At 40.0% G+C, this 14,176-nt stretch overlaps 1 protein-coding gene across 1 annotated transcript in view; it reads left to right on the forward strand.

Annotated features, from left to right (window-relative positions):
• Nucleotides 1-14,176, forward strand: part of ANKH (ANKH inorganic pyrophosphate transport regulator) — a 181,239-nt gene that overhangs the window by 144,934 nt on the left and 22,129 nt on the right. Inside the window, exon 9 of the mRNA XM_089674835.1 lies at nucleotides 9,396-9,525. Within this exon, the coding sequence (XP_089530961.1) occupies nucleotides 9,396-9,525 (130 nt within the window). The remainder of the gene's footprint in view (nucleotides 1-9,395; nucleotides 9,526-14,176) is intronic.

Below are 14,176 nucleotides of genomic sequence, written 5' to 3' on the forward strand. Positions count from 1 at the left end.
AGTGTGGATGAGGGAGTAACTCCTGCTGCCCCATTGTGTTCTGATGGCGGAGCGGCTTCCCCGCCATCAGAACACACTGATCAGTGTTGCTGGCTATAGTCGGTGGCATTGATCGTTTGGAAAAAACCCGACAGGGTGGTTATACAGAAGCTGATCAGTAAATCTCCTTCTGTACATCCAGCCTTCCCATACATGGATTGAAATTCGGCCAGTGCCTGTTGATCCATGTATGGCCTCCTTTACCAAGACACAACACAAACATATTTCTCTATAGAAATGATACATCACAAGGCAAGGTAGGTAAAATCTACAAGACAGACAATCAAAAGCTCTTCTCTTGCCATTGCAGGAAGTGTTACAACTCAGCAGATTAATTTATATTCACTACTGTATCTAAAAACATATTTGCCATTTTACAAGTGTGTATGATTTTTCGATAAACTGTAGTGAACACAAACACTAAGATCTGATCTTCTTTTATCTGATATAAATGTGTTTGCTCACACCTGCCATTTGGCTGTGTTGTGTGAAAACAATGGCTTTAGCCTGCCTGTATCATACATGGCTGCAGATTGGACTGCTGTGTATGTGAGCAGATCAGGCTTGCTGAATCACTGTGGAAGAACTGCTGATAAGGTCTGCTGGAGTCAGCACCTACTGACCCTGACAACCCGTTTTCTTTGTCACACACTGTCACAGCAACATGGAAGTGGAACGAGAGTCAGGTGAGGCTGAATGTAACTAGGAAAGAACACTAGCTGTGCATTGCTGGGAATTAGTCATGCTTGCCCAGGATGGATTTTTTGCCTGTGCATATTACCCTATAAATGCTTTGTAGCTTTTCCTGGGACATATCTAACTGCATTATAACAGGAGAAAGGGTAAATTCATAGATGATCCTTATAAAGCTATATACTTCACATCAAACATGGAACAAATATGCTTTCCGTCATACGTGATTTTCTTGTACACGTTTTGATTTTTCTCATGCCACCTATCAGCAATTTTTTTTATCATTTCCTTTGTCTATCTAATGTCCACAATTCAGCTTCTGATACCCCCGAATGACTGTTCGCTAAGTAAAAAGACAAATTAGAAAATCTTATCCAATAACTATTCTAAAAGTGCTGAGACTTTAATTACACAGCTTCCCTTTTGCACCTCTATTACTTGAAAAGGAACCCCAACATACCCAGAATGTTTCTTTCATTAAAAGACAATGTGAGGTTGGTGTCTGTGGCCAACTCTAGATTGCTATGCCTTGGATAATTTATCAGGGATATAATTAAATCTGTTGCACCAATGTTGATTTATAATTTTACCTACCAAAAAAAAAATCAGAGAATTGTTAATTGTTTTCATTCTCTCATGACTCAAAAGGGTTTTGCTGCTCTATAGGACTCCATTAGAGAGATGTCCCCTCACCTCCTGTTCTACTGAAAAAGAATTACCAGAAAGAAAGTAAGGGTAAATCTCCAAAGGCAATACAGACAGAATAAAAAGATTTGTTTTTCATATAGGCAGCACAGTGGCTAAATGGTTAGCACTTCCACCTGGCAGTATTAGGGTCGTTGGTTCAAATCCCAGCCACGGCACCACCTATCTGGAGTTTGCATGTTCTCCCTGTGCCTGCGTGGGTTTCCTCCGGGTACTCCGGTTTCCTCACACACTCCAAAGACGTGCTGGTAGGTTAATTGGATCCTGTCTAAATTGGCCCTAATATATGTATGTATGAATGTCAGTTAGAGACCTTAGATTGTATGCCCCTTGAGGGTTAGGGACTGATGTGAATGTACAATATATATGTAAAGCGCTGCATAAATTGATGGCGCTATATAAGTACCTGAAATAAATAAATATAATAGGGTGAGGTTTGCAGTCTTTGGCCATCTTCCTAGGCTGGGCCAGGATGATGTAAATCCCACACATGAGCACGAGAGTTACTTTTTTCCCAGAACAGAATCATGCCAAGACTATACAGTGAGCTGGCCGTTATACTGGGTCTCTTCTGTCATTTTTAAAAATAATGTTCAGTTCCATTTTAATAAAAGAACCATCACGTATTTTTACTGGTGTTTTATATTAGCTTTCTGTAATCCCCTGCATTGTATCACACAAAGGGAGACTGCTGTAGTAGCCAACCAGACTCTGCTACACACACATGTTCTAAATGTGAACACGTTCCAGAAGAGAGAGAGAAATGAGCAGACAAATGACTCCTCCTTGTACCACATTCAAGAACAGGTTGTGATGCTGCTGAACTAGAGGTTAAAGGAGAACATACTCTAGCAGGAACAATTAAAAGAAAAGTTTGGGTTTTGTTTTTTTCCCACAATTATACTTACCTAGGTAGATGCAGCATCGGTCCCCTGCCAGCTGTAAGTGTGAGAACTCAGCGGTCACATGACTATTGATCACTGAGTTCTCACACCCGCTGGCTGTACTTCTCCTTTAAATACTACTACTGATAACTGCTGGCCTAATGTGCTTTTCAAAAAAGTCCTTACCAGCCAGTGTTTCTCCAGAAATTAGTTGTTTGTTGCACGTCTCTGTCGCAAATGTTAACTGTACATCAATGCAAATTGGTTTCTTCATTCTGAAACCTGCACCCCCTACCCCACCCATCCCAATGACATTCTCCCCAGATCTCACACCCACCATTGCAGATGAATTTATGTGTACAGCAGGTAATAGTAAAATCTACCTTCAGGTCTGCCTTTGGGTTCTGGTGACCTAGCCTTCCCAGAGGTCTGGGGTGTAGGGATTAAATATATATAAAAGAGGTGTAGCGCTAAAATCCATATAAAGCAACAAACATATGCCAATATGTCCACATATATTGTAAACATATGTAAGCCCATAAACGGATATATAGTCTGATAATACAGCGGATGAGCTTGTGACTCCAGTCAAAAGTGAAAAATGCGCACTCACCGGAAGCGCATAGATAATGCGCATATGTAATAATCCGCAAGGTAAACTGGTCTCTCCGGTGATCTTTTCCTCATGGTACAGTCATCAAGCCGTTAAGAAAGCGTTAGAATCCACTGGTTCCAGAGGTCCTCCTTAAGATTAGTGGGGTAATCAGCCTGGATAGGATCTCTCATTCCTCCGGATATACTGGGTACTCACTGCTGCCTGTGGGCTTAATAGCTCCAAATAGGAGCCACAAAAGAAGTGCCCATAGTGTAGTATATTAAATGACTTTTATTTGTAGTACCGCATGAAACAGACAGGATATAGTGATGAGCAACAAGTAATGACACGATACCTTCAATAAAATGGCCGCCTGGGCTTCCTTCTAGCTCCAGGTGGCAGTAGTGTCATGTGCTGTCTGGTTCCTCCTGAGGCCTTTCGTGCAATGGCACTTCTTCAGAGGGAGAACCGACAGCCATGACTAATGTGTAGGACTTAAATAGCATGAATGGCACGTGCGCTATGCACCACCGCCATTTTGTCGGAGTTCGACGCAGTGCGCATGCGCGACCCTCCGTCGCCCATTTTGCCATAGGCCGGATTTCATGGGGTGTAGGGATTGCCTATGTCACCAGTGTCTAGGAATAAAAAAGAGAAGTTAACTTTTTAGCGAAAGGTGTGCATTAAAGATGAAGTTAATCTGCTTGTATTTTGTTTTCCGTGGCTCCCCATTTCCTTCCTTCCTTCATTAACATGCTAATGACCTTTTTAAATAAAACCTTTCTGTTATTATGATATTCCCTTTTATAGACCCAGTGACATAATCACCAGGTCTCTGTGCTTCTCTACACAATGCAGGAAGATCCTGGTTGATGGGCTTACTCTTGGGATGGGTGATTCAAATATCAAAATGCATTAATAGCTGGTTGTCAGTCTGGAGGAGTGGATATTTTTAGGTAGACTGCCATAGGTAATGCTTGATTGAAAGAACTGAAATCCAGTGAATGAAAGGGGTGTGCCAGGGACAGTCAGGCTCTGGAGGAAAAGGTTAGATTATGCTGGATATCCTCCAGCTAGATAAAGTGATGGATTCATTCTGACTTGCTGCAGCTTGTAATGCACAATGTGAGAAGCTTGCTGTGTGCAGTGAAAAAAGCAAATTAATTACAGGAGAGGAGCCTGTTCAACTGTGCAAGACAGAAGGTAAGGCTGGAGTTCAGTTTGATGGATCTGGCTGTGCTTTCTGGCAGAAGGGCTGTGTGCATCACAAGGCTGGTTGCACAGAACTGAATATCCTTTTGCAAGTAAAACATTTCCCATTGACGTATATGCCCATATTTTGGCTGTGTATTTAGCTGTTTGCCCTGCTGTTCAGCTTTAAGCAAAATACCAAGAGCTGCAGAAATGATTTGACTATTCTTCAGCTGCAGAAGCTTTGATGACTATGTTAGAACAAATTTCATTTTTTCATTATATAAAATGATTTACTGTAGATGGCAGGTGGATGGTTGATATTGCGGCAAGACATGCAAATATATGCAAAGATAGACTTGCATAACATGATGGATTTGCAGGCATCTAAATGAATGTCTATGAGGCAGCATTTGACGGGAGTTAGTATTGCCGTAGCACCATTTTTGTTCTGTTACTCTAGTCAGACAGGCGAGATCTTTATTATACACAACTACCTTTTAGCATCTTTTATTTGCCCGTAAGGTTTTTTTAGAAAACTGTTTACATATGACCCTTGACCTAGTTACAGCTTGGGTTCTGTCTTTGGAATAAATATGTCAAATAAAGAAAATGAAATGCAAGTTTATAGGCTAGCGATCTGCACGGGTCTGTTTCTGTAGGTTCAGGATCTGCAGCTTACAACACAGAATCCTCTTGTAGGGTACTTACACACAGAATGCACTTATTTGCAAGTATTCGTGGATATGTGTACACGCATGTAAAGTTTCTTTTAGCTTTTTTGAAATCAAGGGAAGGTTGTGTATATCTGTATATGAGCTTATTCAAATGTATATATGCACAAAAAATACTCACCAGCAATAGTTTTTTTTTTTTTTTTTTTTTTTTACTGATCTATAGGCAATGCAAGTTTACATGCCTGTGTGTAGAGGTCCATTAAGAACAATGGTGTTTTTTGGCATTCTCTGTAAAGCAGGCCTTAAACATGCCTGTACTTGTTCTTTCACCTCTGCATTCTGGTCTCCACACACTGCACTATGAATGTGAATTTGAATTTGAGATCCTCTCTGACCCCTTGGTCCAGACCTCAAAGGGTATTAAATACTTAAGTGACATATGTGATAGGGGGTCCTTGGTTACCTTTAACCAACTAAAAATGAAACATGACCTACCAAACTCCCACTTTATCAGGTTTCCGCAACTACGCCATGCTTTTCACTCACAATTTAACATTGATCCATTACATTTGTTGGCTGATGATTTGGAGAGTCTTTTAAGGGACCCCTCCTTAGCAAAACCGTGTTCAACTATTTAGAAAGCGCTCCTTCCCTGGATACATGTGGGTCTCGACCCACTACAAGCGAAGTTACGGGCAGAGGTTGAGGACTTAGATGCAGAGGATTGGGAGGACGTTTGGGACTATTCTCTCTCTCAGCTGGTGGCAACGAGAGATAAACTACAGGACAATTTTATGGTACAGGACAATTTTATGGAACAGTTCATAGAGGCCCCAACTAGGAATAATGCTCTGCTGGACCTGGTAATCTCAAACCATGCAGAGCTTATTATGAATGTCCATATAAAAGTACATCTGGGTAGCAGTGACCATAACATGATTTAATTTATTGTTAGCTGTAAACAGCAAGCACATATGGGAAAAATAAAAACGCTCAATTTTAAGAGAGCTAATTTTCCAGGGCTGAGAGATGCTCTCCAAGACTTAGACTGGGAGGGAATATTGACTTCAATGAACACAACACAGAAATGGGAGTTCTTCAAAAAGACTGTATGTGAACACATTGCAAAATATATTCCCATGGGCAACAAGTTTAAAAGGCTAAAAATCAAACCTATGTGGCTTACGGCCAAAGTTAAAAAAGCTATAGATAATAAGAAAAGAGCTTTTATTAAGTATAAAAATGAAGGAACGCTATCATTGTTTAAACATTACAAAGTATATAAAAGAATATGCAAAAAGGAAATAAAGGCCGCAAAAATTGAAAATGAACAACAGATTGTAAAAGATAGCAGGACTGACCCCCAAAAAATTCTTCAAATATATTAATAGTAAAAAGGTCTGGTCTGAGCATGTAGGCCCTTTACAAAATAATCTAGAGTGGGTGACTGGGGACAAAGAGAAGGCAAATGTATTAAATACCTTCTTCAGCTCTGTAAATACAAAGGAGCATGGGGGAGCTTTTGTCCATAATAGGCATGATATTGACACAGCTACAGATGATCCACATTGGCTCACAATTGATATGATCCAAAAATATTTAGACAGAATAAAGGTGAATAAAGCACCTGAACTGGATGGCATACACCCATGGGTCCTTAATGAATTGAGCCCTGTCATTTCAAAAAAACATTTCTAAATTTTAGGGACTCTTTAATGACTGGCATAGTACCACTGGAAAGTTCCCCTTATCCAACCCTTTTGGGCCCAAGTGATACAGACAATACGCAAGTGTTAACCACATGCCGCCCAGCCACTGTATAAATATGGCGGCAGGGTGGCACGGCTGGGCAAAAGCACATTTTAAAACGTGTGTTTTGTAAACAGGTAGGGGGCGTGCGAGGTGCGCCGCCGCCCTACCTGTCCCGTCGATCACAGCCGCGGATGTCAGTCGCCGGGTCACAGTCAGTCGTTACCGGCTATGTCCCGGCGATCGGCGGCAATCGCTGACAGAGAGCACAGCTGCAGTAGCTGTGCTTTCTGTCAGTTCCCTGACAGCTGCAGGACACGCTGATCGGGACAGAAGAGTTTCTCTCTCCCGATCAGTGGTGTTCACTGCAGTACACACCCCCGCCCCCTAGTAAAACACTCCCCTCACACAGTTAATCCTTTCCCTGAATAATAAAGTTAACCCCTTCCTCCCCAGTGCCATTAGTACAGTGTCAGTGTTTTGTTTTTGCACTGATCACTGTATTGGTGTCACTGGGGATGTCAGTGACCCCAAGTCAGTACCCCCCAATGTCAGATTGTCCGCCGCAGTCCCGCAGTCCTGCCATAAGTCGCTGATCGCCGCCATAAGTCGCTGATCGCCGCCATTATTAGTATAAAAAAAAACTAAAAATCCCAGTATCTTTCCCGCCATTTGTAAACGCTATAACTTTCACGTAAACCAATTAATTTACACGTATTGGGTTTTTTTTTTTTTAGCAAAGCCATGTCGCAGAATGCATTTTGGCAGAAATTTATGACTAAATTTGATTTTTAAATTTTTTTTTACTGGACATGTTTTATAGCAAAAAGTCCAAAATATTGTTTTTTTCCTGAAAATTGTCAGCCATTTTTTTTTATAGCGCAAAAAATAAAAACCGCACAGGTGATCAAATACCACCTAAAGAAAGCTCAATTTGTGGGAAAAAAAGGACGTAAATTTCATTTATGTACCATATTGCATGACCGCGCAATTGTCCGTTAAACTAGCGCAGCGCTGTATAGCAAAAAAATGGCGTAAATTCCATTATCTATTCTATACCATAGTTTGTAGACGCTATAACTTTCACACAAAGCAATCAATATACACTTATTGGGATTTTTTTACCAAAAACATGTAGCAGAATACATTTTGGCCTAAATTTATAACCAACTTTGAGTTTACTATATATTTTTTATTGCTGAAAGTAAAAAATATTGTTTTTCTTCAAAATTTTTGGCCTTTTTTTGCTTATAGCGTGAAAAATAAAAAGTGCACAGGTGATCAAATACCACCGAAAGAAAGCACTATTTGTGTGAAAAAAAGGACGTAAATTTCGTTTGGGTGCAGCATTGCATGACTGCGCAATTATCAGTTGAATTAGTGCAGCGCAGAGTAGCAAAAAGAGGCCTGGTCATTAAGGGGGGTAAATCCTCTGGAGGTCAAGTAGTTAAACATATCCATTTCACTAGACCCCTATACACTGCCTATTTGTATTGCCAATCCCAGGAATGTCTAAAAATGCCAAGAGATTGGTAACAAGCATCCTGACTGCGACCAAACAACTTATCCCCAACACTGGGGATCTGCTGTAATCCCAAACCCAACTTTTACATAACAGCAGATTAAGTGATTGGAACACTACTCAATATGGCAATATTGGGACAGCTCACCCTATGGTCTCTCTTAACTAAATCCCATCTCTTCTGATTAACCTTTTTCCTTACATATCCTACACATATCACAAGTGGAATTCATTTCTGTTAAACTGGTGTGCACCTTACCCTATCCTGTTTTTGTTTCTTATTCATTAGTTCAGTAGTTATACTTCTTTTTAATCCATCTTTTTGGAATTCTAGACATTTTATGGTGTCTTTTGGCTACTTCCCATTTGTAATCAGACTCTGAGTCCAAAATATTCACAAATGTATTGATATGATGTGAAATGACCATAGCTATTAGAGATACTATGTATAACTGAGATTCTGACAAATTATTTTCTTTTTCATCATATCTTATATCTCTTATACTGTACTGAACATTTTCATGCACTGTTTTTCTCTGTAATCACCTGTTTGGATTTTTAAATCCTGCTACTAGCCTGAAAAAGGAACTTAATAAAAACTACAATTTAGAAAAAAAAATTGTACCTGTAACTCTACCGAAAACGCTCTTTTGCTGCTGACATTTTACAACAGAGCTTCCATAATACAGAGACTGGTGTAAATTTAAAGAAATTACAGCTAGAAAATATTTTAGATTGCTTGGCTCAAGAGTCTGTCCTCAACTAGATTGTAGAGGTATTCAGCTGCAACCCAGCCTGCATCCCAGTTTATTTAGGTCTAACTGGCCCATACCTGTTGTACATGTAATGTTATCTCTAGGTTACCTAATCAATTGAAGGACACAAGTCAAGCCGCCATTAGGGTAATGCCCATGTAAATTTAAAGTGTAAGTTTACCTAAAACAAAAAAATAAAAAATCAGCACAAGGGGCATTGCTTACCTTGAGTGAGATGTGTTGTTTGTGCTGCTGTGGCCTCCTTTGACCCAAGTCTTCATCCGCCATTCCCCCTATTAATTCCTCCATTCCCACCTATTAATCATCTGTCCATCCTCCATCAATAGATCCTGCTTCGTTCATTGAATATCCCTTGTGCTGATTTTTTTAAAATAAACTTAAGCTTTAATTATGTTTATGGCAGACAGTTAAACCAGTATTTCCTTAAAATCAGCATTGTTTTTTAGTAGTTTATGAAATTATAATAAGCAGGCTATGTCTACTGTTGAAAGCTCAAAAACATTTGTCCTTTTAGTAAATTATAAAATAAATGATTTTCTTTACATGTTCTACTTGTCTCCGCAGCTCTGCTTTGTGATGTTCTGGACTCCGAACGTATCAGAGAAGATCCTAGTTGACATCATTGGAGTAGATTTTGCCTTTGCAGAGCTGTGTGTTGTCCCTTTGAGGATATTTTCCTTCTTCCCTGTACCAGGCAAGTATTGCAACAGCTTGTTGTCACCACAAATCACAGCTTTAGTGTCAGTGTAACCTTGTATATTCTGTAACTGTTCAAAACCACATTAAGGGCAAGGTGCCAAAAGTATTACTGTGATACTAAAGTCTTGTTTTTTTTTCTTAAAAATAACAAACATGTTACACTTACCTGCTCTGTGGAATGGTTTTGCACAAGGCAGCCAGGATCCTCCTCTTCTTAGGTCCCACAATGGCACTCCTGGCCCCTCCCTCCTGTCGTGTGCCCCCATAGCAAACAGCTTGCTATGGGGGCTCTCAAGTAGGCACGCTCCTGAGCCGCTGCTCTGCGTGTCCATTCACACACACAGGCCCCGCCCCCTCCCTCTCCAGATTGGCTCACTGGCTGTGAATGTCAGCAGTGGGAACCAGTGGCTCCTGCTGTTGCCTCAGTCAATCATGAGTGAGAGTCCCTGGAGAACTGAGGCTCTTGTGGACATTGCTGGATCAACCGGGGGCTCAGGTAAGTGTTAGTGGGGGCAGGGGGGCTGGTACATGCAGATGTTTTTTTTACTTTCATGCATAGAATCCAACCGTGAGACTTTAGAACCACTTTGAAGTGGAAGTAAACTCACTTTGTTGTTTTGTACCTACAGGTAAGCCTATAATAAGGCTTACCTGTAGATACAGTAAACATATCCTAAACATGCACCGTTTAGGATATTTTACATGTGAAGCAGTCGGTGATATCACTGGTGCATGCACACTGTGCTCTCAATGGATGGCATGCCGTCCATTATGAGAGCTGTTCAGTGGCCATGACTCCCACTGGCATACGCAGTAGTGATGCCATCGAAACTCAGCCATTCAAACAGTTGGAGCCCACAAACTCAGAAGGAAGACCGGGTGAAGATGGGATCTCTGTCAGCAGTGACAGGGTGGCGCTGGAGGGATCTGTTTTACAGGTAAGTCTCTCATAGTGTGCTAGTATGTGGTGCACTATTCCTTCCACTGACACCAGTGATGGGGCAACATTCCCCCCCCTATCATGCCACCTTCCTCAGCCTACTCAGGCTCTCTTGTCCTATCGGGGGACCCCAGTGTGGAGCCGGCATTTCTGCGGGCTGACCATAGAGCTAATCAAGGACCAGGACAGCTCCGATCATCTCTATGGTCTGAGAAATCAGAATGGCAAAATACTCACCAGATGTCAACAAAGCCATATTTGGCTTTGGAAAGCATCTGATGCTGTTAAGGGCAGAGGAGAGTCTATTAGACCCTGGATCTCTCAGTAAAGAGTACCTGTCACTGCCTATTTTTATCAAACGTTATGTTTACATTCCTTTTGATAACAATAGACGTGATTTAAAATAAAGGGACAGTGTAAAACAAAATAAATATATTAAAAAAAAAAAAACTTTAAAGCTTCCCCACCCTCCCGTGCTCATGTGCAAAGGGAAATGCATTTGTCCCGCATTAGGAAGTAAACAGCGATCACACCACACGTGAGGTATCACCGCAAACCTCTGATCAAGAGAAATAATTCTATCACCAGGCCTTTGTGTAAATCTAAAGTGGTAGCCGGTAAAGGCTTTTAAAGTGCCGCCTATGGATAATAAACTATACGTAATTTGCCACCATTGCACGGCAGTGCGCAATTTTAAAGCATGACATCTTTGGTATATAATTACTTGATGTAACCTCATCTTCTATATTTTACCAAACAGTTGGGCACTATATTGTGTTTTTGTGCATTAAAATTCATTAACGTGTACTTAAAAAAAATTGTGTTCCAAAAACTGCTCTGCAAATACAGTATGATATAAAAAGTTGCAACACCCACGATTATATTCTCAAGAGTCTCTGCTTTAAATTTTTTTTTTTTCTGGCGGGTGGGTTAAGTAATTATGTAGAAAAAAAATACAGATTTTTACATGCAAACAAAAAGGTTAAAGTGGTTATAAAGGCTCAAGGTTTTCCACCTTTTCTGTGCAGCAGCACCCCTAATACTCACCTAAGCCCCCACTCGGTCCAGGATGTGCACTGGAGTCTCGGCTATCCTAGGACTCCTTCTCTTCATTGGCTGAGACAGCAGCGGGAGCCATTGGATCACCGCTGCTGTCAATTACAGCCAGTGAGCCAATGAGTAGAGGGAGGGGGTGGGGCCGAGCCACAGCTCCATGTGTGAATAGACACACGGAGCACAGGCTTGGAACACACCTGCTTGGGTGCCCCTATAGCAAGCTGCTATAGGGGCACCCAAGCAGTATATATATATATATATATATATATATACAGCAGCACTATAGTTCACTTCATCACCAGCATGATTTGGTTTTTGAAGATCACAAATATATGTTAATTGGACATTATTTGAGAGTTTTTTATTTGCCATATGTATGGTTAATCACAATCTTTTATATTGGTTCAGCATTTATTTATTAAGTATAGCACTAAACACAATTGGTATGTTTTTTCCCTTTGTTATAAGGGATCACGGTGTATGTACCTATCACAATATAGTCCTTGTTACAGGGACAAAAAAGGGGGGAGTTGTATTCACTGAGTGTTGCCACAGGTGTTTCCTGTGTGTTTCACATATTTTGCATTTTATTGGATCCAATTTGGGATCAGAGCACTTTGTGTTTATTATCAATATATGTTGATTTGTCATTTATTATTATTTATTATAAGCACTTCACCATTTAAATAGTTATTGTTTTTCCACTTATTGGGTCAGGTTGGGTGATAGCGGCTTTAATTAGGTACATCCATCTAAGCGCAGGAGGATTTTTCTTATTAAGTATAGAAATTGTTTTTGTTTTTTTATTTAATTTTTTTTAGTATCCCTTTAAAAATTAGGCCCGGTCTTAAAGTGGTTAAGCCAGTTTGGTGGTCTTTTTAGAGAAAATGGATTTAAACTCTTGATTTCCTGATCTGGCTAGAACAAGCAGTTAGAAACAAGATCAGACATTTCACAGGTACTGGCTTGAAAAAGATCAAGTACTTTTTCAAGCTACTGCAATGTTTACCTGTAATGTTAGATAAATTGGGTTGCTGTTGTGGAGTTGTTTTTGAAGGCACAAGCTCAGGGGCTTTGATCTTCATCCTTCTTTTGCTACTTACTGATTTGCTGACCTGTACTAAGGACATGGATATCACATGTCCTATGGTCTGCACATTCAAAAACAAGTTAGTAATGGCAAGTTCCTTTTAAAGCAATTCCCATTGCTTTTAATATATTTAAAAAAAAGATTTGTAGCATATCCATTTAGGGATTTCTCTTATTCATCACAATCACTCAGATTCCTGCTAAAGAACAAGATAAAATATCAGCGACACAAGGAATGTTCACTAGATAGGCCAACTATAGACTTGAATGCAAGGAGCAGTGAAGTAAACATGTTGTACCACACAAAGCTAAAAGCAGAGCTGGTGTACGTTACAAGGAAATATGACTGCCACCATTTACATGTTACATAACAAATTAAATAGAAAAAAGGTTTTGTGCAAAACATGCATCTCATATCAAGCTGTTCATATTCAGATTATTATAAAATAAAATTGAAAAGACTATACACTGGCTTTAAACCAGAGTTACATTTTTTGAGTATTAGAATTTGTATTATACGTTTAAAGACACCGAAGAACAGCGGCATGTACTCTCTGGTGGCAGAATTTGGCATGGCATATTTCTAGTAATTTGAGGCTGACATTATAAATTACAAATTTGAAATGGCCGCTGGTTCAAAAAATGTCACTGGTCTGCAGCCTAAAGTGTATCTAAACCAAAAAGCAAAAATGTAATATTGCAACTTATAAGTCATTCGATGTGGAGACTGTGTTAGCTTTCCTTTTTTAGTCTTTCCCCCCTTTATCTTTACCTGTTGATCCTGCCAATAACACACGTCCTGTTATAGGGTGACAACACTCACTGTATTGTATCTATGGACGAGAAGCATTGTCACCTTAGATTAGGGAGTGTATTAGGACTTCCAAATGACTCTACTCATCTCCATACTAAATGTGGGGAGGTGTTTTGTAGTCCTCAAAGGGAACCAGGAGGGCTAATAATACTATTAAATGATAAGAAGGCAGCAAAGGTAGAATATACAGGAAGTTATTAGCACTGAATTTCTAGCAGAATTAACAGTTATTTTTGAACTGATTGAACAGATACAACAAAATAACAAGATGCTTGAAATGGTACATTTAACAGACCAAAAAAGAGCAAATAGAGAGTTTTTTGTTTACATACACTGTGAATGGAACTTTTTTCCCCTCCAAAATGTGAGAAAACATTTTTGTGCCACACCTTAAAAATGTACTGAATAAATATATATATATATATATATATATATATATATATACTCACAATATATTGCCAGAAGTATTGGGACGCCTGCCTTTACACACACATGAACTTTAATGGCATCCCAATGGCTTGAGGTGAGGACTTTGTTCAGGTCAGTCAAGTTTTTCTCTCATCCATGTCTTTATGGACCTTGCTTTGTGCACTGGTGCCCAGTCATGTTGGAACAGGAAGGGGCCATCCCCAAACTGTTCCCACAAAGTTGGGAGCATGAAATTGTCCAAAATGTCTTGGTATTCTGATGCCTTAAGAGTTCCCTTCACTGGAACTAAGGGGCCAAGCCCAACCCCTGAAAAACAAC

This window comes from Staurois parvus, unplaced genomic scaffold, assembly GCF_062004578.1.
Source record: "Staurois parvus isolate SC_StPar_1 unplaced genomic scaffold, SC_StPar_1.0 ptg000153l, whole genome shotgun sequence".
Lineage (NCBI taxonomy): Eukaryota > Metazoa > Chordata > Amphibia > Anura > Ranidae > Staurois > Staurois parvus.